This window comes from Anolis carolinensis, chromosome 3, assembly GCF_035594765.1.
Source record: "Anolis carolinensis isolate JA03-04 chromosome 3, rAnoCar3.1.pri, whole genome shotgun sequence".
Lineage (NCBI taxonomy): Eukaryota > Metazoa > Chordata > Lepidosauria > Squamata > Dactyloidae > Anolis > Anolis carolinensis.
Window position 1 is genome coordinate 10719774 of NC_085843.1, and position 25097 is coordinate 10744870.

The 25097-nt window shown below is 40.8% G+C and overlaps 1 protein-coding gene across 16 annotated transcripts in view; it reads right to left on the reverse strand.

Annotated features, from left to right (window-relative positions):
* Window positions 1-25097, reverse strand: part of tenm4 (teneurin transmembrane protein 4) — a 1874213-nt gene that overhangs the window by 370561 nt on the left and 1478555 nt on the right. For 11 of the 16 annotated variants that reach the window (XM_062977060.1, XM_062977059.1, XM_062977067.1 and 8 more), the window contains one exon: window positions 17866-18084. The exons of the other annotated variants lie outside the window; for them this stretch is intronic. In XM_062977060.1, coding sequence (XP_062833130.1) covers window positions 17866-18084 — 219 coding nt within the window. The remainder of the gene's footprint in view (window positions 1-17865; window positions 18085-25097) is intronic. 16 annotated transcript variants of the gene reach the window in all.

Sequence of the window (25097 nt, forward strand, 5' to 3'; positions counted from 1 at the left end):
CGGGAAGGTAACGGCGCTTCATGCAGTCATGCCGGCCACATGACCTTGGAAGTGTCTATGGACAACGCCAGCTCTTTGGCTTAGAAGTGGAGATGAGCACCAACCCCCAGAGTCAGACATAACTGGACTTAACGTCAGGTGAAACCTTTACTTATACAGTAGTGGTCATAACAAACCAGCATAAGCAGACAATCCGTGAATCCTATCAAGAATGTCTTGTTACTGCCATTATTTCCATGTACAAAAATCTATGTTACGTACATTTACCAATCCTGCATGCTTTGGTGTTCTGTTTGGCAGGCATGCTTCCAAACAAAAAGTTAGCTAGGACTTACTTTCAGAGGAGGCCTTATATTTAGCAATTCAGCAAAACCTCTACTAGGTCTTATTTTCAGGGGATGTCTTATTTTTGGGGAAACAGGGTATAATGACTGAAGCAATTCTGATTGTTGTGTCTTCAAGTCATTCCCAATGTATGGTGACTGGCTTCTGGTGAACCTGGCTTTTAGGCTTTTATGGCCATTAATGTGTCACAGGGTTTAAGAACGTGAGCTGTTAGAGTCGAAGAGGATCATGCAGCTTCAGAGAGGAAAATTGGGGTGAAAAGATGATCATTCTTTGCCATCCTTATTTAAAGCATGTTAAAGTTGACACTTCCTTGTTAGATATCTTCAAGTCATTTCTGACTCATGATGTGCCTAAGGCAAATCTTGTTGTGGTGGTGGTGCCTTGAGGTCATTTCCGACTGATGGTGACTCAAGGGCAAATCTTCTTATTCTGTCCCCTTAAGTCATTTCCAACTTACGGCGACCCTAAGGTGAATCTTGTTGCTGTTGCTGTCATTTTCAACTTATGGTGCCTTTGAAGAGGATCTTGTTGTTGTTGTGTGCCTTCAGGTCATTTCTGACTTATGGTTAACCTAAGGAGAATTTTGTTATTGCTGGTTTTTTTGTTGTGAGCTTCAAGTCATGTCCAAATTATAGTGACTGTAGGGCAAATATTATTGTTTGTGCTGTCAAGTCATTTTCGATTTATAATGACCCTAAAGATAACCATGTTGCTGTTGTGTATCTTCAAGTCATTTCCGACTTAGGGCGGTGCTAAAGGACTACAATTTGGCAAGGTTTACCAATATGGCACCTAAAAGTTATCCAGATGTAACAGTAACAATACTCTTTTTACACTGGTTCGGTCCCACTTTTTTCTCATCTGCTGTCTAGAGGAAGCTTTTCAACAGCACTGACATTGGGAGCATGGTGAAGGACAAGAGGCGAAACACAGGTTTTAAGTATCAGGTTTAACAATATGTCTAATAAATAATACCATGGAGCTTATGGTGGCAAAAACAAGGTTTTCCTCTAGCCAATCCAGCTGTTGCTGTGTGGGTGTGCCTACAAACAGGCAAGGCAAACAACAGCTCCCTCCAGAATCCTTTACTGAATATGCATGAAATGCAAAAGGGGAAGAACAACTAAACTGTTTCAACTCTTTGCAGTGTATATATGAAAAAAGAGTATTCATCTTCATATTTGACCATGAAAATGAGAATTGAAGCCAAAGAGCTAAAATGTCTCCAGTACATGCATTTTGGAATAAGCTTTCCTACAACCTCTAGAAGACCGAAAATTATTTTGCTTACTTGTCATTTTTATTTATTTACCTATTTATTTTACTATATTTATACCCCGCTCAATGCCGTATCATACACATAACTATAAATATAACATCCAATTATAAAGCAATGAAAACATATAAATGGTTAAAACATATCAATACAATAAAGCAGATTAAAAACATACATAGTGCCAAGTCTTGATTTTCCATACTTCTTGATTTTTCCATAGTCATTATTCAAGCTGCCAGATGGAGGTCGAATTTCATATTACACTACTTCCCAAACACCTGTGTGCAAAGTCAGGTCTTTAGCTCCTTCCTGAAGGCCAGGAGCGATGGGGCCAGTCTGATGTCATGGAGAGGGAGTTCCACAGCCGAGGAGCCACCACTGAGAAGGTACTATCTTTCATCCCCACCAATCATATTTGTAAAGGTGGGACTGAGAGCAAGGCCTCCCTAGCAGATCTTAAGGCTCTAGTTGGCTCATAAAGGGAGATATGTCTGGACAGGTAAGTAGGACCAGAACCGTTTAGAGCAATGGTTCTCAACCTGTGGGTCCTCAGATGTTTTGGCCTTCAACTCCCAGAAATCCTAACAGCTGGTAAACTGGCTGGGATTGCTGGAAGTTGTAGGCCAAAAAATCTCGGGGACCCACAAGTGAGAACTCCTGGTTTAGAGCTTTATAGGCGAAAGCAAGCAATTTGAATTGAGCTTGGTAGCAAACTGGCAGCCAATGGAACTAGCATAACAGGGGGGCTGTACGTTCCCTATACACCACTTCAGTGAGAAATCTGGCTGCCACCCATTGGACTACTTGAAGCTTCTGGGCAGTCTTCAAAGGCAGCCCCACAAAGAGCACATTGAAGTAGTCTGTTCTAGAGGTAACAAGAGTTACATCTCAAGGTTATGCAAGGCTCGCCTGATCTGATTGTTTCATTTCATATATGCATATGGTTAATTATGAGAGAAAAAAGATTTCTGACACAACCGCCTTTCTTTTTTAAAGAACCTATCCCTGTTCTATTCATGTTATTCCTGTTTATAGTATAAGTTTAAGTTTTTATTAAAGTCATTCCCGGGAACAGAGCTACTTCATGAACATAGTCATATGAATTTAAATAATAAACCAATAATATGAAAGCAGAATAAATACAAAAAGTCATGGTGGAAAAGGTATTTTTAAAAATGGTTTTATTCTCTCACAGCCTTTTAAGAACGGGTTTTGGAACACGAACATACAAATGCAGACACCGCCGGCTGGCTTCAGAGAGACTACAAGTTGATCTTGTTTAAAAGAATGCTCTATTGTATCTTCAGCAAAGGGGGCTCTGCCCACAATTCCACGTGGATTACATTTGCAATTTACATGGGGATTTGCAATGGCGGCCCTTCTCCCTGGGTGTTACTTACTTTGGACGGGATCTTGGCTCTAGGCAGAGTTTACACAGCTGTGGAAGAAAAACCTAGCCGGGATCAATTAAAAAAGAAAAAGTGCAACACAAATCTCATGCAAAAGAGGAGGAGTGTGTAAGTGTGTGGCGGAGAGAAAATTCTCAGCCAGCGCTGCTGTTGGAAGAACCCTTCCACCCAGAGAGAGAATGAGCTCATGCAACTGTATTAAGCGTCGCTCCAACCCAAATAAGCTTTAGCTCATTTTCACCATTTAGAGAGCATAAAGGCTCCCTTTTGTCATCCACCATCTAAGCTGCACTAAAGCCTTTATAGAAACAAAACTTTAAGGAAGGAATACAATCAAATCCGTTTGGAGAGGTCAAGAAAGCCTTTGGGCTTTCTACCTAGTAGCCAAAATGGATCAGATTTACAGACCACTTTGAGTCATCCAAAGTAATTGTGAAAAAGGTCACTTTTTGTGCCCTTTTTTGATGGATTTAAGTAACATCTTCCCTTATCAAACTTGGGAAGATATCGGAGGAAGACTCACGCCAGCCCTTGGGCACAACATCTCGGTGCAGGATGGATTTATTAGCGACCTGCAGAATTTTCTTTTTCATGTAAAGAATGCTTAGGGGGATGCTAAATGTCGGGAAAGGCTTAAGAAGAGACAAGGATGGATATGATGAAGAGCCCAAAGCCTCAGCAGGCCATCAATAATACAATAATGCCATCCGCCCACTGGTGCGCCGCCACAATGCTATCCCTAGCCCTTGCTTAATTAGGAAACGGAGAGATTAAAGCCTTTAATCTCTTTGTTACTTTCACTCTTTTTTTTCCAAAAAGAAGCAAAACATTAAACCTGAACAAACAAATCTCAAAATTGGAGGCCGTGGGTAACCTTCTAACAGTAACAGGAGGGAGTAGAAAATAAATATCAAATTAATCCTCCAACATTTGTCAGAGTTGCTGTTTCAGGTGGTATCTCAGCTGCTCATTTTACTTCAATTCTAAGACTTACTTTTTTTCCTATATAAACATCTCTAAAAATGGGGTGCGTCTTAGAACCACAGATGTATCTTACGAATTTTTGTTGGTGTTGGATGTCTCTTACAATCAATGGCATCTTACAATTGTTGTTGTTGTGTGCCTTGAAGTCATTTCTGATTCATGGCAAAACTTTTACAAGGCTTTCTGGGGCTGTGAGTATGTGTCTTTCAAGGAATCACCAATGGGTTTCCATGGCCGAGTGAACATTTAAATCCTAATCTCCAGACCTAGTCCAAAACTATCACACCAGGGGTAGGTTCACCATGAAGAATGGCAACCGTGAAATACAGTTTTATTTTCAAGATATAAGGTGCACATAAAGGTAAAGGTTTCCCCTGACGTTAAGTCCAGTCATGTCTGACTCTGGGGGTTGGTGCTCATCTCCATTTCTAAGCCGAAGAGCCGGCGTTGTCCGTAGACATCTCCAAGGTCATGTGGCCAGCATGACTGCATGGAGCACCGTTACCTTCCCGCCGGAGTGGTACCTATTGATCTACTCACATTGGCATGTTTTCGAACTGCTAGGTTGGAGCTGGAGCTAACAGCGGCCGCTCCCGCCGCTCCCGGGGTTTGAACCTGGGACCTTTCGGTCTGCAAGTTCAGCAGCTCAGTGCTTTAACACACTGAGCCACCGGGGCTCCATAAGGTGCACATAGGAGCCCTTTAACCCGCTGGTGCAGCGGGTTAAAGACAGCCTTTGAAGACAGCTCGGAAAATGCAACTGGTACAAAGATTGGCAGCCAGGCTTCTAACTGGAGCTAACTATAGGGAGCACACAACGCCCCTATTAAAACAGCTCCACTGGCTGCCAATAAGTTTCCGGTCCCAATTCAAAGTGCAGGTTACGACTTATAAAGCCTTAAACGGTTCGGGTGTTGCTTATCTTCGAGACTGCATCTTCCCCTATCTGACTTTAACCAGCACTGACTTTAAGATCTGCCGGGGAGGCCCTCCTCTTGGTCCCACCACTGTCTCAAGTGTGGTTGGTGGCGATGAGAAAGAGGGCCTTCTCGGTGGTGGCTACCCGTCTTTGAAACTCTCTCCCTCAGGAAATCAGACAAACCCCAACATTGGCCACCTTTCGTAAGGATCTGAAAACTTGGTTGTTTCAGCTTGCTTTTGACAACGCCTAGTCCCTTGTCACATATGCCCAGCTCCTATGTTCCAGAAGATTGTGTTGCTATCTCACTATATCTAATACCCGGCCCTATCTGTGCTGCTTGCACTATCCCATGCCTTTGCCTGGCCCTTGTATACCCTGACTATGCCCTTTGTACTATGGCAATTTTGCTGCATATTTAATATTCTTACATTTTATTGAAACTGTGTTTTTAATTATTTTGCTACAGTACTTTTATTTTTTATTTTATCTATGTTTTGTTTTGATGGATCATTTGTACTGATATCTAGGGGCATTGGCCCTATGTGTAAGCAGCTCTGAGTCCCATTTGGGAAATGGTGACGGGGTATAAAAATAAAGTTATTATTATTATTATTATTATTATTATTATTATTATACCGTTGAGCTATTGAAATTGCTGATTGAAAGGTCAGCAGTTCGAATCCAGGGAGCAGGGTGAGCTCCCGCTGTTAGCCCCAGCTTCTGGCAACCTAACAGTTGGAAAACATGCAAACGTGAATAGATTAATGGCTAGTGCTTTGGCGGGAAGGTAATGGCGCTCTATGCAGTCATACCAGCCATATGATCTTGGAGGTGTCTTCGGACAACTTCAGCTTTTTGGCTTAGAAATGGAGATGAGCACCAACCCCCAGAGTCGGACATGACTAGACTTAATGCCTTTACCTAAGGTGCACAACGCATTAAAACCATGCCAATGGCCTTTCTCTCACCAAAATATGTGACTAACATGGATCATGATGCTCACAGAGTGGGAACATTGAATCATACAGTATGAATTTGGAGACACTAAAGCGGGAGAAAGGAGGTGAGATATAACTGCCTCAGGAAATATGAGATATAAATGTCAGTTTCCCATCGCCATCATAATTTTTAGAAGTCAAATTGCGGTTTTATGAGAGGGCTTGTCTTGTATGAAGAAACCAGATGCAAAAATACTTAAGACTCGTTCTCGGGAAATCTTGGAACCTCAGGCACTGACTGCCCTGAACATGTACGGAGTAATCCTATTGCACAACCAGAATCTCTTCTTCCTTACTAGTTGTCACAACATTGCATAACTTTAAAAATATTTTGAGTGTATGTTTTAACATGGTTAATGGTTTAATTCAATTTCAATGTTGACTTTTTGTATGCCTTTAGTTACAACCTTTTCAGTGTGTAAGCTGCCTTGTGTCCCATTCCTGCGGATAAGGCAGGATATGGATCAAGTTAATAATAGTAACATAGTATGATCCATGTCTCCATGGGGGATATGTTCTCTGTGGGGATACACAAAACTGTGGATAATAGCAAACCCTATTGAAATGGAGGATAGGAACTGTAATCCCCAAAATTCATGCTAAGATAATTCATAGAATCATAAAGTTGGAAAGGGCCACAAGAGCCATCAAGTCCAAACTCTTGCTCAATGCAGGATCTCCTGCTAAAACATAAAACAGCAGACCCGAATATAAGCCGAGGCACCTAATTTTACCACAAAAAAACTGGGAAAACATTGACTCCAGCATAAGCCGAGGGTGGTAAATTTCAGAAATAAAAATAGATACCAATAAAATTACATTAATTGAGGCATCCGTAGGTTAAATGTTTTGAACATTTACATAATGCTCAAATTTAAGATAAGACTGTCCAACTCTGATCAAATCATTATTCTCATCTTCTTCAATGTAAATGTGCTTATGTATCCTTTTAATAATAATAGAGTAAAATAATACATGTAATAATAATAATAATAATAATAATAATAATAATAATAATAAGATTCCAGCATCTTTTTGAAGATATCTGGAGAAGGAAACTTCACCACCTCCCAGGTATTTGGTCCACTGCTGAATAGCTTTCACTGCCAAGAAGTTCCTTCTAATGTTTATTTATTTATTATTTACAGCATTTATATTCTACCCTTCTTGCCCCGAAGGGATCACAGGGCAGATCACTGAACATATACACGGCAAACATTCAATGCTGTTAGACATACAGGACAAACAACAACAGATAGGTGTATAAGTCAGCAATTTTCCAAATTTTCCACTCCAACCACTAGGACAATGAGTCCTTGATCACAAACGTTCCTCCTGTTCTTAATCACCTACATTTCTGGTATTTCCTTTTATGGTGCTGTAAAATATCTCCCCGCTTAAGTGGTGCCTAATTTCTCTACTCACAGCTCACAGATGTTTCCGAACTGCTTAAGTGGACAGTGAGCTGGGCTGAAGGTTGAGTGCTCACCCCAACCCGGGCTTCAACTTGTCAACTTTTCGATTGGTAGAAATCTATTGCTGGTGATTAGCCAGCTGTGCTGTGCTAAAGCTCAATTGAAATCCAACCCTTGTATCTTAAAATCATTAGCTAAATCACTACCATAGTGGTGTGTGGGCTAGAATTGTGGACTTGGAGGAGTGGAGGCGGAACCAATTTCGAGTAGAGTCATAGTTGGAGTTAGTAGAAATGTGCTGATTCTGATTCCAATTTCAGTTTAAAGATCTTATAATATGAAATTTAATGTTCTGCCAATCTAAGTAGCTTGATAATTAATTTGGATAGTGCCATGTGCTGTTTTACTACATTTGTTATTATGCATTAACATATGTATGCTATTTATAAAGAAGTACTGTCTTAGGCACTGATTTGAGAGACCTGTCCACACTGTAAAATTAATGTAGTTTGATACCACTTTAACTGTCATTGCTCAATGCTATGGAATCAATGTGAGTTGTAGTTTTACAAAATATTTAGCCTTCTTTACCAGAGAGTAGTCATGCATCACCAAAATAAATCTCTTGTGTTTCCATAGCATTGAGCATAACAGTGGTATCATGCTACAATAAATTTACATTAGCTGCACCACCAGATTCAAATCTTCCCTGAGCCACAAGCTATCTTCTCTCAGCCTAGTTTATCATATTGTTACATTATTATTATTATTATATTATTATTATTATTATTATTATTATTATTATTATTATTATTATTATTATTACCACCAGCTTTTCTCTTAATTGACACCCAAAGTGGCTTTCTTAACCAAGACCACCTTGAGTTGTTGTGATGATAAAGAAGAATTGCACAGACTTCTTTGAAATCTGGCAGAAACATACTACTGTATATAGATATATATCTAAGTAGAACTAGAGGCCATGCTTCAACAATGAACACTGTACAACCAGAACTAGTACATGGAGTGAGAAAACATGTGTTAAATAATCATCATTTCAGTGAGTGGTTTTTTTATTATTGATTTTATGCTCCTTTTGCTTGTTAGCCTTTTCAGTGGATAATGTTGCTATTTGTTTTTATTATGCAGTCTATATTTATTTAATGTGTATTGTAAGCAGCCTAAAATGTTTAATAAGAAAGTTGGCAAGGAACAAGGATAACAAATACCTTTTTTTCTAACCTACTAGTTGAATACAGTGGGCCATCTGTATCCACTGGGGTTTGGTTCCAGGATTCTCAGGGATACCAAAATTCATGGAAGGTGTATCTACACTGCAGAATTAAAGCACTTTGATACTACTTTTACTACCACGGCTCAGTGCTTTGGAAGCCTGGGAGTTGTAGGTTTACAAGGTTTGCAGCTTTCTTTGATGAAGAGTGCTGGTGCCTCATCAAACTATAAATCAAAAATTGTTCTAGGTAACATGTTGAGGCTGCAAATACTGAAAACTGGAAAACATGGAAATCTGGAAGACATGGAGATATGAGGGATGACTGTAGCTCTTCTATGTTACTGTCATCCTTCCACATTTGCAGTTTTGACTTTTCTGGGTTTGATTATTTGTGGATTGGATTAAAATGTTCTCTAGTTCCTCTGGTGTGATTCTATGATCAACTTTCTACAGTCATGTTCAGGACATCTTAAGAAATTTCTAGATAGAACACTTCTCTGGGAATCTCTAGATTGAACATGGGCCAACTTTGGCCTTCAAGGTGTTTTGGACTTCAACTCCCACAATTCGGCTATTAGGAATTTTGGGAGCTGAAGTCCAAAACACTTGGAAGGCCAAAGTTTGTCCATGCCTACTTCAGATCCTCCAGTTTGATTCTATTGTAAGATTCCCATGGAATTCAATCACACAATCTGAACAGTACAAAATTTTTGAAGCAAACCTATTTTGGATATCTCAGCCAAACAGTCCTATCCTAAGATTCATATATTCATGAGTAGAAGTTTAATCATGAGTTTTCAACAGGAACACCTCAATGAAGGACAAGACAAGAAAAGATGTGCATGCATATGTAAATGAATAAATCAGTTAATTTGTATATTAATGCAGGAACCTTCAGGGTCAATTCAACGGGCAAAGAAGTTGATTGGTTTGGATATAAAAGGTAGGAAAAAACAGAGGCAAAGGAAAGGATGAAGACAATTAGACACACTTTTGACTTCTGTCGTCCTCAAGGTTATTCTAACAATACAAACAGGTCTATTAATGCAAACATTTGGGACTGGAGTACACATAAATCTTTGGGGATTCCAGCACTGAATGTGGGTTTCTGCCTTTGGCGTCTGGCAAGCATCCTTCACACCTCCAGCATACATTCATCTTCCTCTCTTAGATGACAGGAACTGCAGCCAGCCACTTTCAATACTTGTTATCTGAGCCGTGTCAGATAGCACTAGCCCTTGAGGAATTTACCGCCTCTTTGTCAACGCCCTTCTCCCCACTTAGTGCTCATTGACTTGAGGACGTGAATCTACCAAAGCAAACCCATTTCCTTTTGCAACACTGACGGCTGTGGATTTTCAAGCCACTTAGTCAATGATTCTGGGGGCTTGAAGGAACAGAGTGGATGACCTACCCTGAAGTTCTGAAGATCCCAGGCTTATTGCATTGGGAGTTTTGTTTCATACCTGGCATGTTTCGTTCTCACCTTGTCAACTTGTCAGGATCTCTTGAGTCAGCTTCTCAGAGCAAGAGCCATTAGAGGAAAGAATGGATGAGTGTCAAGGGCGTTTGCTACCCCGGAATGGAGTATGGAGACAGCAGCCAATACAAAAACGCCTCCATGTCCAAGGGCAAGATCCTATATGTATTTATAATATGTCTGAGTAATTAAACACTATGGGATTTATATCTGAATAAATATGCATAAAGACAACATGGTTTAGGGGTCTGAACATCAAAAGGGCTGGGCCGGGCTGTGGCGCAGCCGGTTAGTAGCAAGCTACAATAAATCACTACTGACTGAGAGGTCATTAGTTCAAAGTCAATCTGGGTTGGATTGAGCCCTTGACCATTAATTGTCTAGCTCACTATTGACCTGTGCAGCTCAAAAGACAGTTGCATCTGTTGAGTAGAAAATTTAGGTACCATTTTATGTGGGAAGGCTAATTTAACTAATTTGCGACACCATAAAACTGCCAGCAGCATGCGGAAAGGAATGAGGAAGTTTGTTTGGCCAAAACTAACAAAATGAAGTTCAACAGGGACAAATGCAAGATACTTCACTTCGGCAGAAAAAATGGAATGCAAAGATACAGAATGGGGGACGCCTGGCTTGACAGCAGTGTGTGCGAAAAAGACCTTGGAGTCCTTGTGGACAACAAGTTAAACATGAGCCAACGATGTGATGCGGCTGCTAAAAAAGCCAATGGGATTCTGGCCTGCATCAATAGGGGAATAGCGTCTAGATCCAGGGAAGTTATGCTCCCCCTCTATTCTGCCTTGGTCAGACCACACCTGGAATAGTGTGTCCAATTTTGGGCACCACAGTTGAAGGGAGATGTTGACAAGCTGGAAAGCGTCCAGAGGAGGGCGACTAAAATGATTAAGGGTCTGGAGAACAAGCCCTATGAGGAGCGGCTTAAAGAGCTGGGCATGTTTAGCCTGCAGAAGAGAAGGCTGAGAGGAGACATGATAGCCATGTACAAATATGTGAAGGGAAGTCATAGGGAAGAGGGAGCAAGCTTGTTTTCTGCTGCCCTGCAGACTAGGACACGGAACAATGGCTTCAAACTACAGGAAAGGAGATTCCACCTGAACATCAGGAAGAACTTCCTCACTGTGAGAAGGGCTGTTCGACAGTGGAACTCTCTCCCCGGGGCCGTGGTGGAGGCTCCTTCTTTGGAGGCTTTTAAGCAGAGGCTGGATGGCCATCTGTCGGGGGTGCTTTGAATGCGATTTCCTGCTTCTTAGCAGGGGGTTGGACTGGATGGCCCATGTGGTCTCTTCCAACTCTACTATTCTATGATTCTATGATTCTACCAATAAGGTCTCGGTGTCACAGTGGATGATGAAGCAGCAGCTCCCCCTGTGGCCGGTATCGAGCATACCCTCATTAAGTCGGAAGCTGGAAAATGTTAAATTGCCTCTGTGTCTGTCTATATATGTCGCATGTCTAATGGCATTGAATGCTTGCCATGTAAATGTGCATTGTGATCTGCCCTGAGTCCCCTTAAGGGAGAGAAGGGTGGAATATAAATACTGTAAATATAAATAAATAATAAATAAAAGTACAATTTTGGAGACCAGGGTTTGATTTACAGCTTGACCATGGAAACCCATTCAGTGACCTTGAGCAAGCTGCACACTCTCAGCCTCAAAAAAAACCATGACAGGCTTACTTTACATTCACTATAAGTTGCAAATGACTCAGAGAAACAACAGCAACAAAAAGTGCACAATATAGAAGGGTCCTTGCTTTATAGTAGTTTGGGTGTTGGACTAGCACTTTGCAGGATAAGGATTTGGATCTCCATAATAATAATAATAACAACAACAACAACAACTTTATTTTTATACCCCGCCCCATCTCCCCAGTGGGGACTCGGAGCGGCTTAAATGGGGACCAAGCCCGAAACATACAGCAATAAAACGATAAAACAATTACTCCAACATGCAGCCATGGAAGGCCACTTGGTGACCTTGGGCAAAACACTCTCTCTCAGCCTCAGAGAAAGGCAAAGGCAAATTCCTTCTGAAAAAAATCCTATCAAGAAAAGGCTGTGGTATGTTCATCTTAGGATTGCCAGAAGTTGGAAGCATCTTGAAGACATGCAACAACAATGCTAAAAGCTCTGTCTCTGCATGAGACGCTACCCTCTCTTTGACATGCCATCTTTTTACATTCATAAAGTTTTTGATAGAAAGTTGGCATAGTTGCTAAATCATAGGTAGGGATGTCATTGCTATATGCTTTCAAGTCCATTTCGACTTCTGATGACCCTATGAATGGGAGATCTCCAAATTAGTCTTATCCACAACTCAGGTCTTGCAGCCTATACCGGCCATGGCTTCTTTGACTTGCTCTATCCATCTGGAAAGCAGCCTTCCTCTTTTCCTACTGCCCTCCACTTCTGGTTTCCAATTGGCAATGAAGTTAGACAAGGCTGAATTTGGTCTCCCTATTTGTTTAACTTCAGTGCCAAAAAATTCATACATAAAATAAGATTAGATTTGGAGGAAAGGGGCGTGAAAATTGGAGGAACATCAACAGTCTAAGACATGCAGATGACACCATGTTATGAACAGAACAAATATCGTAGAAAGTCATGGTAGAAAGTGCAAAGGAAAGTTTCAGTAGAAAGTTAAGAAAACAAAAATAATGGCCACAGACAGTTTACACAAGTTTAAAGGAGACGATAAAGACATTGGAACAGTGTAAGACTTTCTTTGCTCAATCATTGGTCAGAATGGAAACTACAGTGAAGAAATCAGAAGAAAACTGAGAAAGGCGGCTATGAAAGAACTAGATAAGAACCCAAAGAGTAAAGATATATCACTTAATATTGAGGTTAAGAAGGTCAGTGGTTGTTATTGTTGAACCACAAGTTTTGATTATGCTGTTTCAAGGCAGCATGTCTATTGTTGTCAAGTCTTTCATCCAAGGAGCTCAAACAACATATATAACTTTCTTCATCCATACTTTATATTCACAACAACTTTGAAGAGTAGCATCTTTTGCCTGTTGAAGAAGCCAGTGGACCTTCAAAACCTTGCATTATGTGTTTTGTGTATTTTGGTCATCCAACAAAATAGCCTCTTTCTTTTATTCATTAAAAAAAACCCAATTCCACCAAGCAAACCATTTGCCTACATCATTGTATATGATGGGACTTGAGCATTCACAGATTTTAGTATCTGGGAGTTGTCCTGGAAGCAAACCTTAGCAGATACCAAGAGTTCGCTGTGTGCTCCTTTCATTCTACATGGCACCCGACTCCTGATTTTTTTTAAAAAAAGATGCTTTTATGGCACTGTCTCCTATTTCCAATGAGCAGAAAATGATAGTGAGCCTAAGCTGATTCATTACTCTGTGTTTGTAATGGATTGGCTCAGCCAAACTGGTAGGACTTCTGCTGGCAGTCAAGCAGGGCTGGCTTGTTTGCTCCCATCTCAGCTCAGCCAGAGCCATGCCAGCAGACATAACAGGGCTGGTGCCAGCTTGCTTCTGAGTCAGTTGCTTACCTATTTACTTATTAGGGTCTCCACGACATGAGGAAGGATGGGCAACAGCTGGTACTGGCACAAGGGGCGGTGCTGTGCCCAAAACCAACAAGAAGCAGGCAGCAGAACTGAAGAACAAAGCCAGTATCTTTCATGTGTATGTGTGTTACAGTGAAAAATGTGTATGCTGTATATTTCCTGTCCATGTGGATGGATACAAGCAATAGTAACAAAAAAATCAGTGAAGAGTAAGCAAAACTCCTTAGGGTCACCATACAACAACTACAAGAAAAATATGTTGTTATCTTTCATATCTGTAATATATTGTTCCACATGTCTTGGTGGTAATTTAAGGCTGCACATCAGCAAAACGGCTAAGAAAAGAATTTGTTACTTAAGCATATAATGGAAGCATCTGGCTTGCTCAGTTGCACCTAGCGTGGCTCGCTTCTTTAAGTCATCTGGTTTGCATGTATGGTCTTTCTTTCCTTCAAACTGCAACATAGAGTTAATGCATAACTCACTGCACATCTTTGATACTCAAATGGATGAGATATGACTTGGTCAAAGGGACTTGTAAGCATGTGGAACAGCTAGGAAACTTCAGGGAGGGAGTGCTGTTTGTTAATTGTGACAAGAGTATTGTTATTCACACATTTGTTTTTAACTACAGGTTGATTCGCCAATCAACAAATGATGCAATGGGTTTACTCTAGCTGAAACTATAGCTTTGCAGTGTTTTCCTTGCTTCTGTGCAGTGAATTATTATAATAATACTGTAATTATTATTATTTCTGTATACAGGTTGAACATGCTTATTCAGAATTCTGAAATCTGAAATATTCCAAAGTCCCAAATTATCCACATGGATGGCTGAAACAGAAATACCTTGGCTTTGTGAAGGTTCAGTGGACATAGGCTTCATATCATGCACACAATTAAATAAAATTATCATGTATAAAAATCTTTAGGCCATGTGTATAAGGTGTATATGAAAGATCAATTAATTTTACAATATATGAGTTATATGTGTAGGTTGTGAACATTATCTTCAGGCTATAAGGAGCTCCCAGTGGAGCAGCGGGTTAAACCACTGAGCTGATGAACATGCTGCCTGAAAGGTCAGTGGTTTGCATCCAGGGAGTGGGTGAGCTCCTGCAATTATCCCTTGCTTCTGCCAACCTAGCAGTTCGAAACATGCAGATCTGAGTAGATCAATAGGTGCTGCTCTGGTGAGAAGGTAATGATGCTCCATGTAGTCATGCTGGCCACATTACTTTGGAGGTGTCTATGGAAAATGTTGACTCTTTGGCTTAGAAATGGAGATGAGCACGAATCCCCAACGTTGAACTCAACTAGACTTAATGTCAGGGGAAAACCTTTACCTTTACCTATAAGGTGTATAGGAATCATAAGTGGACTTCCTGTTTAGACTTTGATCTCATCTCCAAAAAATCTGATTATGTATGTATATGCAAATTCAGGTATTCCAGTACCCTCACCCCAACCACCAAAATTCAAAATTCAAAACACTTCTACTCCCAAACATTTTGAATAAGGGATGTTCAAACTGCATGAGTAACATGTTAAACATGAATGCAACAAATAACTCACACATATTTTGGAGTACCAAACAAAAACTGTCAGCCCCACATGTTCTGTAATATAAACAGCTTTCAAAAACAGCTTTCAAAAACATAGTCTGAATCAGTATGCAAAGGATTAAGTACTAGAACAGATAGGTATAAATCTATGTTCTTCTGACACTTCAGCCAGCCAACCATCCCTCTGAGGTCCATCCACCTGGACACAGCATACTATTTGAGAACACGGAAATGCTGGACCACTCTGACAACCACTATGTCAGATGACATAGAGAAGCCATGGAAATCCACAAGCATGTGGACAATTTCAACAAAAAGGAGGAAACCATGAAAATGAACAAAATCTGGCTACCAGTACTAAAAAACTCTAAAATCAGAACAGTAAATACAGAACCACACTAAAAGAACTGGAGAATTACAGACAGGTAACAATCAGGGCCAGCTAACACCTTCCAACAAAGGATTCCCCCAGTCAGGAAGCAGCCACGCTTTGAAGCTGCAAGGCCATTCAATGCTAATCAAGGTAGCCAATTGCAACATTCACACTTGCCTCAAGCAGACAAGAGTTATTTCTCCCACCCTGGTCATTATTCCACAGATATATAAACACCACTTGCTTAGTTTCCAACAGACCTCACAACCTCTGGGGATGCCTAGCATAGATGTGGGTGAAACATTAGGAGATAATGTTTTGGGAACATGGCCATACAGCCCGGAAAACTCACAGCAACTCAGTGATTCTGGCCATGAAAGCCTTCAACCACAGGAAGCAAACTTAGTCTACAAAAGCTTTTGCTACCTACATCTGTTAGTTGGGCTTAAAGATGCCAGAAGATCCCTTTGCATAAACAGCTTTCCTTCACCTCTTTCTTTCCACCAACTTTGCTCTGGTGCAGACAACTTTACCTTTCACAGAAATGCCACGTCAGTTAAAAGCAACCCTTTTCACACCATCCATCTTCATGACATGGTCAGAGCAGCTGTCTCAGCTGCAAGCTGCAAAAACAACACAGCTCAGCATCCACCCACTCCTTTTTCAAATCTTCTGAGTCAAAAGACGGAGGTCTCCTGACCTGCTATGACCCCAACCCAAAATCCAGCATTTCTCAAAAGCATAAACATCCCCGTTGTTGCTCCAAAAAACGACCATCATGCAAAACCTTTCCATGTTGCAAGAAGACTCCCAGCAGCTGGTACAAAAAAGTTAGATACGTTTTTCAAAAACTTTTTGTCGTGAAACAGTCTTTTCTCTTGAGATTGAAACAACATTCAAGAACAACACATCACAGCCTGCTTTGTTGAGAAATTAATGTAAATAATTTTTACTATTCTGCAGAATTTACAATGCATTTCAAAGGACCACACTCCGAAATTGACAAACTTTTCCAAAAGGCATCAAGGAACAGAAGGACCTCTATTAGTCCACTGTATCCTGAAAATGTGTCAAATGCTGGATTTACACTGACAATTAATGCAGTTTGAATGGCATTATATAGTCAGTATAAACCCATGTAATTCAAACTGCATTAAATGGCTTTACACTTTACATAAGAGGTAGGCAACTTTTTAAAAATATATATAAGCCATGAAAACCAACAGTGAAATACTAATGCAATGCAAAGTCATGCACTCCCAGGTTTAGATCCTTTCCCAAAAAGAGAGGAATCAAATGCAAACGAAGTATCATTTTAGATGTGTTTACAGTGATCATATGATGCTGTTCCAACTGCATTATTTGACAGTGTAGATCCAGCCAAAGACAAAACTGTAAGAGATAGGCAAGAGAGTTGTATGTTTTCTGGGCTGAATGGCCATGTTCCAGAAGCATTCTCTCCTGACGTTTCACCTACATCTATGGCAGGCATCCAAATTGGTTATGAAGTATATTGGAAAACTAAGCAAGGTATATATAAACCTTCCTTGCTTAGTTTCTCCATACCTCACAACCTCTGAAGATGCCTGACATAGATGTGGGCAAAACATCAGGAGAGAATACTTCTGGAACATGGCCATTCAGCCCAGAAAACATACAACCACCCTGTGATCCCGGCCATGAAAGCCTTCAACAACACAGATAGGCAGGATTTCTTTAAAAATATAACAGCCATGAAAACCAACCATCAAATAACAATGCAAACTCATGCATTCCCAGCTTTAGATCCTTTCCCAAAAAGATGAGGAATCAAATGCAAACAAGGTATCCTTTTAGATGGGTTTACACTGTTCTTATGATGCTGTTCAAACTGCATTATTTGACAGTGTAGATCCAGCCAAAGACAAAACTGTAAGAGACAGGCAAGATTTCATTAAAAATATAACAGCCATGAAAACCAACCATCAAATAACAATGCAAAGTCATGCGTTCCCAGGTTTAGAGCCTTTCCCAAAAAGATGAGGAATCAAATGCAAACAAGGTATCATTTTTCCCAACACATTGACAAATTGAAAGAACATTTCAATGCAATTTGGCAAGGAATACAAATCCGGCCGACTGCAAACCCCTTGTCCCTCAAAACAGAATACATGATTTGAGAATACAGTCAGATTGTCAGCTTGCAACACAAAACTTTCATGTTTGCATCGTTAAAAGCAGAAATGCAATGTCCAATCTCTATGGAAACTCAACACCAAGAGATAGTTTTAAAAAAGCAATAGGTAGATAAAGCAAACTCACCATTAGAAGAAGGGGGAGAGAGGTTCCCAGAGTCACTTTTAACTAAGAATGAATTGGGGACAAACTCTTCCTCCTCGGACTCAGAGTCCTGAGTTGGCCGGGCCACTCCGTTGCCTAGCAACCTCCTCTGGCTCTCATTGGCTGGAGGGGGTGAAGGGGGCGGGGAGGGGGACTGCTCAATTGGGGTGGATGAGGCTGATGAACAAGGCAGGGGAGGACCTGTGGACCACAAGACACAAAACACAAGACAGGGAGAAACTAAATAAATACGAACGCAAAATTGCACCACCAAAGAAGGCAGACGTACAAAATTGTATACACATACAGAAAAAAATAAAACAACCCACACAAAACCCACCAAATATGCCAAAAAAGAGACACAAAGGAAGGAAAGGGGTACATAGAAGAGACATCAAAGACATAGGCATGCACAAAAAATGAGATTTGTTTCGGAAAGGAAATAAAAGAGAACAAGACACAACGTTGTGCAGATGCGGAAGGGATCCCTTCTTGGTCAGATGTGCGTTTGGAGACTCCAATCCCAAACCTGGAATAAATGGCATTAAACTCACGGGAAGAAATTTCCGAAGACATTCAGGTGGAATCCGGATTAAGCCCACGTTAATCGCTTCTGGGAAATCCTGCAATTTTTCAGCAACTGGTTAAAAGAAGGTTGAGTGTCCCTTTCTTTTCTCTTGAAACACTGATCTCTTTCACTGTGCACAGAATGGTTTTTCCTCCTTGTTTCCAAAGAGGTTTAATCGTACCTCGGCGAGATTTCTCAGCAAAATGAACACTAGTCCCTCCAAGGAGAGCCTGGAGGTTGCACCAGCAAGCCATCGCATGATGAAACTGAGTCGTAACAGGCCAGGAACAAGAATCAATAGAAAGGTAACACGCATCCACCTGAACTATTGGAGGAAGGTGCTGTTTTAAAGTGACACTAGGACAAAATATGGTCCTCTTACTGTGATGCTTCTATACTGTAGTTTGACATTGACACCACATTAACTGCCACAGTTCAATGCTATAGAACAGGTATGGGCAAACTTTGGCCCTCCAGGTGTTTTGGACTTCAACTCCCACAATTCCTAACAGCCTATGGCTGTTAGGAATTGTGGGAGTTGAAGTCCAAAACACCTGGAGGGCCCAAGTTTGCCCATGCCTGCTATGGAGTAATAAGAGTTGTAGTTTTACAGGGTCTTTAATCTTCTCTGGAGTCTCCGGTGCTGTAACAGATTAAACCATTGAGCTGCTGAACTTGCTGACTGAAAGGTCGGCAGTTCAGATCCAGGGAGCAGGGTGAGCTCCCACTTTTAGCCCCAGCTTCTGCCAACCTAGCATCTCGAAAGCATTCAAATGTGAGTAGATCAATAGGTACCGCTCTGGCAGGAAGGTAACGGCGCTCCGTGCAGTCATTCTGGCCACATGACCTTGGAGGTGTCTATGGACAACTCTGGCTCTTCAGCTTAGAAATGGAGATGAGCACCAATCCCTAGTCGGACACAGCTAGAATCAACGCCAGGGGAAAATCTTTACCTTTACTTAACCTTCTCTGTCAGAGTGTTGGTGCCTCACCAAACTATAAATCCCATTGTTTGAATCTATGCTCAGCCATGGAAACTCACTAGGTGACCTAGGGTGCATCTATAAAGTGTTCCCCCACTACTCCGCGGTTCACATATCGCGGATTCGCTGTTTCGCGGTTTTTCAATAAGCTCTAATAGACTATTATCTATATATATAAAAGGGTAATGAAATTTTAGCCTAGGACAAAACAACAAAACTACACATCCCAGAAACACTAAACTTGGCAGCACAACCCCTCACCCATGCCTCTACGTTCATACAACAAAAAGCTCCAGTTACTCCAGAAAACGGCCAGGCTTTGAGACTGCAAGGCTATTCACTGCTATTCCACCTGGCCAACAAAGGATTCCCATAAGCCACAGCAACACGTGGCCGGGCAAAGCTAGTAAATTATAAAAAATTATGTTTTACAGCCTAAAGAAGGGAGGAAGGAGAAGCCAAAGGGAGAGAAAAGAAGCCCAAGTGGCAATGAGAGGAGAAGGAGGTGATTTATCATCACACGATTGGTTGATAAAGACTTAAAATAGTATATAACTACTAAAATAATGTATAAATATTAAAACAAATATAGTGTCCCTACTTCGTGGATTTTCACTTATTGCGGGTGGTCCTGGAACGTAACCCCAGCGATAAGTGAGGGAATACTGTACTGTAGAATTAATGTAGTTCGATGTCACTTTAACTGCCACAATTAATGCTATGGAATTCTGGGATTTGTAGCTTGGAGAGGCACCAGTAATCTATGGCAGAGAAGGATAAAGACTTTGCAAAATGACAACTTCCATGATTCCACAGCACGAGGCAAATGCAACCCTCCTTCTTGGCAAGAAAATCCTGCGATGCTTTCACCCTAACGTTGCCTTAACTCTGAAATAACTTGAGGACAAACAGCAACAAAGAGATGCTATGGCAAGGAAACCCACAAAAACATTACACACCAAAATAGAGGCAACAAAAGGATGGATGATTGGTATATAGCCTTAAAGATGTACGTTCTTGCCAAAATTGCCAAACTTGAGGATTACAATGAAGTTTGGCAATGCCATCTCCTAAACTCCAAAAAACATTGCCAAATAAAATTCAACTTCAAATATCTAAATGATTATCATTTGGAAGACGGAGCACGTTAATACTCTCCTGCTTTAGATTCAAATTACAAGAGAAAAGAATGGTCACCAACTACAGTTGAGTCTCACTTATCCAACATTCACTTATCCTACATTCTGGATTATCCAACACATTTTTGTAGTCAATGTTTTCAATACATTGTGATATTTTGATGCTAAATTCGTAAATACAGTAATTACTACATAACATTACTGCATATTGAACTACTTTTTCTGTCAAATTTGTTGTATAACTTGATGTTTTGGTGCTTAATTTGTAAAATCATAACCTAATTTGATGTTTAATAGGCTTCTCCAAAAGGTCCCAGGTTCAAATCCCGGGAGCAGAATGAGCGCCCACTGTTAGCCCCAGCTACTGCCAACCTAGCAGTTCGAAAACATGCAAAGGTGAGTAGATCAATAGGTACTGCTTCGGCGGGAAGGTAACGGCACCCCATGCAGTCATGCTGGCCACATGACCTGGAGATGTCTATGGACAACACCGGCTCTTCGGCCTAGAAATGGAGATGAGCACCAACCTCCAGAGTCGGTCACGACTGGACTTAACGTCAGGGGAAACCTTTACCATTACTTAGGCTTCTCCTTAATCTCTGTTATTATACAACATATTTGCTTATCCAACGTTCTGACGGCCTGTTTATGTTGGATAAGTGAGACTCTACTGTATTAGGAAAACCTTCACAACCTCTGAGGATGCCTGCTATAGATGTGTGCGAAACGTCAGAAGAGAATACTTTTGGAACATGAGCATACAGCCCGGAAAACACACAACAACCCTGTGATTCTGGCCATGAAAGCCTTCGACAACACATAAAATTCAACATCCCTCCATTAGGAATAGCTAATTGGGTTTGGAACATAGCATCATTCCAATAAACTCATCACACACAAACCATTGGGAGGAATTTGTGTCAGACTTTGCAAAAAAACAAAACAAAACAACAACAAAGATAAAACTTTATAATGTGCTTTCTAACATGTTGTGCAAAAGTTACAACTTTGCATCAATGCAGAATATAAGAGCCTTAAGAGATGTGCAATGTGGCTAGTGCACCCCCCACAAATCTTGACCTTAACCCACCAAGGTTTTATTTGTCTCCTTGGTTCCCTCTCTCTCTCTTTCAGAAAAAAATGATTTGCTAAGGTTCAGAGAGCTGAAAGCTCAGCTCACCTCAGTGGTTTCCTCCCTTTCTTGGTTTTGGCCGCTGGACCATGTCATGACAGGCAGAGGTTCCTCCCCCCTGAAGGCTCCCTTCCCTGGTTTATGTCGAGCTTGACTTGGATGTTGTAAAAATTGGCACCGGCCCCTTTTGTTTCTCAGCGCCTTTCTGATCGCAGCTTGCAGAGAGAGAGAGAGAGAGGCCTCAAAGGGAGAGGATGAATGAAACCTACCGCTTCCATGCAAAAAAGATCCCCCTCTGCTTTGTAATCCTGGCTCCTCTCCCCCTTCAGACCAAAGTCTGACTTTAAAACTTGAATTGGTTTAAGGGAGAGATCTGATCTCACCCTAGGGCCCTATGTATCACTTCTAAGTACAACTAGCACATCCAAATGCAACTGGCTGATGCTGCTCTGCTGGTGTTATTACCACGGATGGACAAAGGATGACAGCATTGAAAAGGCAAAGAAGGGTTAAAGGTGCTACGTCAATGAGGAAAGACCTGTGTTTGACAGACCCCTACAAAGCCAGCTTCAGCAAGGTTTCGTAAGGATCTGTCAAACACAGGGTGCATTTACACTGTAGAAATAATGCAGTTTGATGTCACTTTAACTCATAGGGCTCAATGCTATGGAATTGGGAGTTGCAGCTTTGCAAAATATTTAGCCTTCTCTGCCAAAGAGTGCTTGTGCCTCACCAAAGTACAAATCCCAAAATTCCTTAGCATCGAACCATGGCAGTAAAACAACTTTAAGAAACAACTGAAAACTTGGATGTTTAGGTTCGCTTTTGGAGAGACAGCCATGGGATGACCAGCCTCTCTATAACGCTATTCTGAATTCTACTAGGTCCCTCTTAATTGGATATTTTATTCTAATGATTCTATTTTTATATTTATATTGCTGCTACAGTCCCCCCCCCCCACCTATGAATTTGACTGAATTGTATTGGTGGTTGTTTGATACTATTGCTGTTGTATTAACTTTTAACTTTTGTTTTTATTATATTGTATTTTAATCTGTGCATATTGCGTTAATGTATGTGTGTTGTTCTTTTGTAACATTGTAAGCCGTCCTGATGGTAGCAGGGTATGAATAAAGATATTATTATTATTATTATTATTATTATTATTATTATTAAAAGTGTTGTTGAACTGCATTTATTTTACAGTGTAGATGCATCAACAGTCAAATACTCTACCGAGATTTTTTAAAAAACCTCTAAAATCAGGGCAGTAAATAAAGAACAACACTCAGAAGACAGGGGAATTCCAGACAGGAATCAGGGCCAGCTAACACCTCCCAACAAAGGATTCCCCCAGGCAGGAAACGTCCAGGCTTTGAAGCTGCAAAACCATTCAGTACTTATCAAGTTGGCCAATTGCAACATTCACACTTGCCTCAAACAGTTCTTTCTCCCATCCTGGACGTCATTCTACAGACATATACCCCACTTGTCTAGTTTCCTACAGATCTAACAACCTCTGAGGATACCTGCCACAGATGTGGGTGAAATGTCAGGAGAGAATGCTTCTGGAACATGCCATATAGCCCAGAAAACTCACAGCAACCCAGTTCCTGGCCTTCGTATAGCCTCGGCAAGGTTTTGTAAGGCTCCGTTAAACACAGGGTCTATCTGCACTGTAGAAATAATGCAGTTTGGCATCACTTTAACTCCTAGGGCTCAATACTATGGAACTGGGAGTTGCAATTTTACAAAATCTTTAGCTTTCTCTTCCAAAAAGTGGTTATGTCTCACCAAACATCAACTCCCACAGTTCCTTAGCATTTAACCATGGCAGTAAAAGTGGTGTTGGACTGCGTTTATTTTACAGTATAGATGTATCAACAGTCAAATACTGAAATGATATCATTATCATTGTCCATTCCCCCCCCCCCCCCCAGGACTGAGATTCAAGGCAGCTCACGGCTATAAAAACGATACAATTTAAAACATGCAAAAGATAGCTCTGAAAGTAGAATCAAATATGTTGTAATTGTGGAAACAGTTCAAATATCAAGAAGAGAAACAAATGGAAGACTACCAAAAAAGTAACTTTTCCAAGAGCTATTTTTCTCCTCCTGGACCTATAAAATATACAATTGCTGCTCTGCTGGGACAGAGCTAAAGTATATAAACTATCCTAAATTGTGATCTATTCCAATTGTTACAGTCTTCCTAAAATATTTTGGTGAAGAAGATAAATAAAAGCAAAGAAAGATTGTTTATACAAGCAGATGTAAAGCAAAGCAGGTGGAAGAGAAGTCATAGAAATTGTATGGTGGTCAGGGATGTTGGGAGCTGCAGTCCAACCCAGCCAGAGGGTAACAGGTTAGAAAGGACTAGTCTTGAGCAAGGCAGAGTGGCAACCACTGGCATATCAAGTAGACCTTGCTCTATTGGGAAAAGGCAAAGTTAAAAGAATAATAGAGTCGGAAGACTTCATAAATCATTCAGTCTAATCCCCTACTGCCAATCCAAGCACTCCTAATAGATGGCCATACAGCAGCATAGAGTGAGACTACTACTTCCTCGATCTAGACATGAGACTCTTACTGATGCAGCCTAGAATCACATTGGCTTTTCTATTTGCCACATCACACTGTTGGTTCATGTTCAGCTTGGATCTACTAAAATTCCCAAATCCTTTACTACTTAAGCCAGGTGTCACTCATCTTATATCTGCCAGGTGACATAGTTTTGGCCCAACTCTCTAACCTGTTAAGGTTGTTTTGGATTTTGACCCTGTCCTCTGGGATCCTTTGCGTATTTTCTTCCCTTGCTTCCTTTTCACTCTTTCTCAGTCTTCCGTTTCCCAAGACTAACCGATTCTCACTCAAAGTGGGACCAAAACGACAAACTGTTGACAACTATACACAAACCTCTTTGACACCTTGTTCTAAAAAGCCTTCAGAGGGAATGTGTGAAGAGAGGGAAGGTTGAAAGGCAGCTAGCCCCAAGCACCTGGAAGTGATAAATGAAGGGAAGTCACTGGAATTCTCTCTCTTCTGCGAGCCCAGGTTGTGTGTGTATGTGTGTTATAAATCTTGCACATCATCCACCACCTCAATGAAAAAATTAGAAAATTGCAAGTAGTACAGAAAACAGTCCTTTCTCTCAAAGTGCTTTGCACCATCTGCATTTCTTCTTTCTTAATGCAGGGATGGAAGAAAAGCAGTCTATTGCAACAAATGCACTGAAAACAGTAAAGGGTTATCCTTTACTTAATGTTCATTAGCTATTTATTTAGTAAATAATTACTAGTAAATAGCAAAGACTAGACAGTTAACCTTCCCTATTTGTCAGTTTAACCACTGCCAATCTGGGGTGCATCTACACTGTATAATTAATGCAGT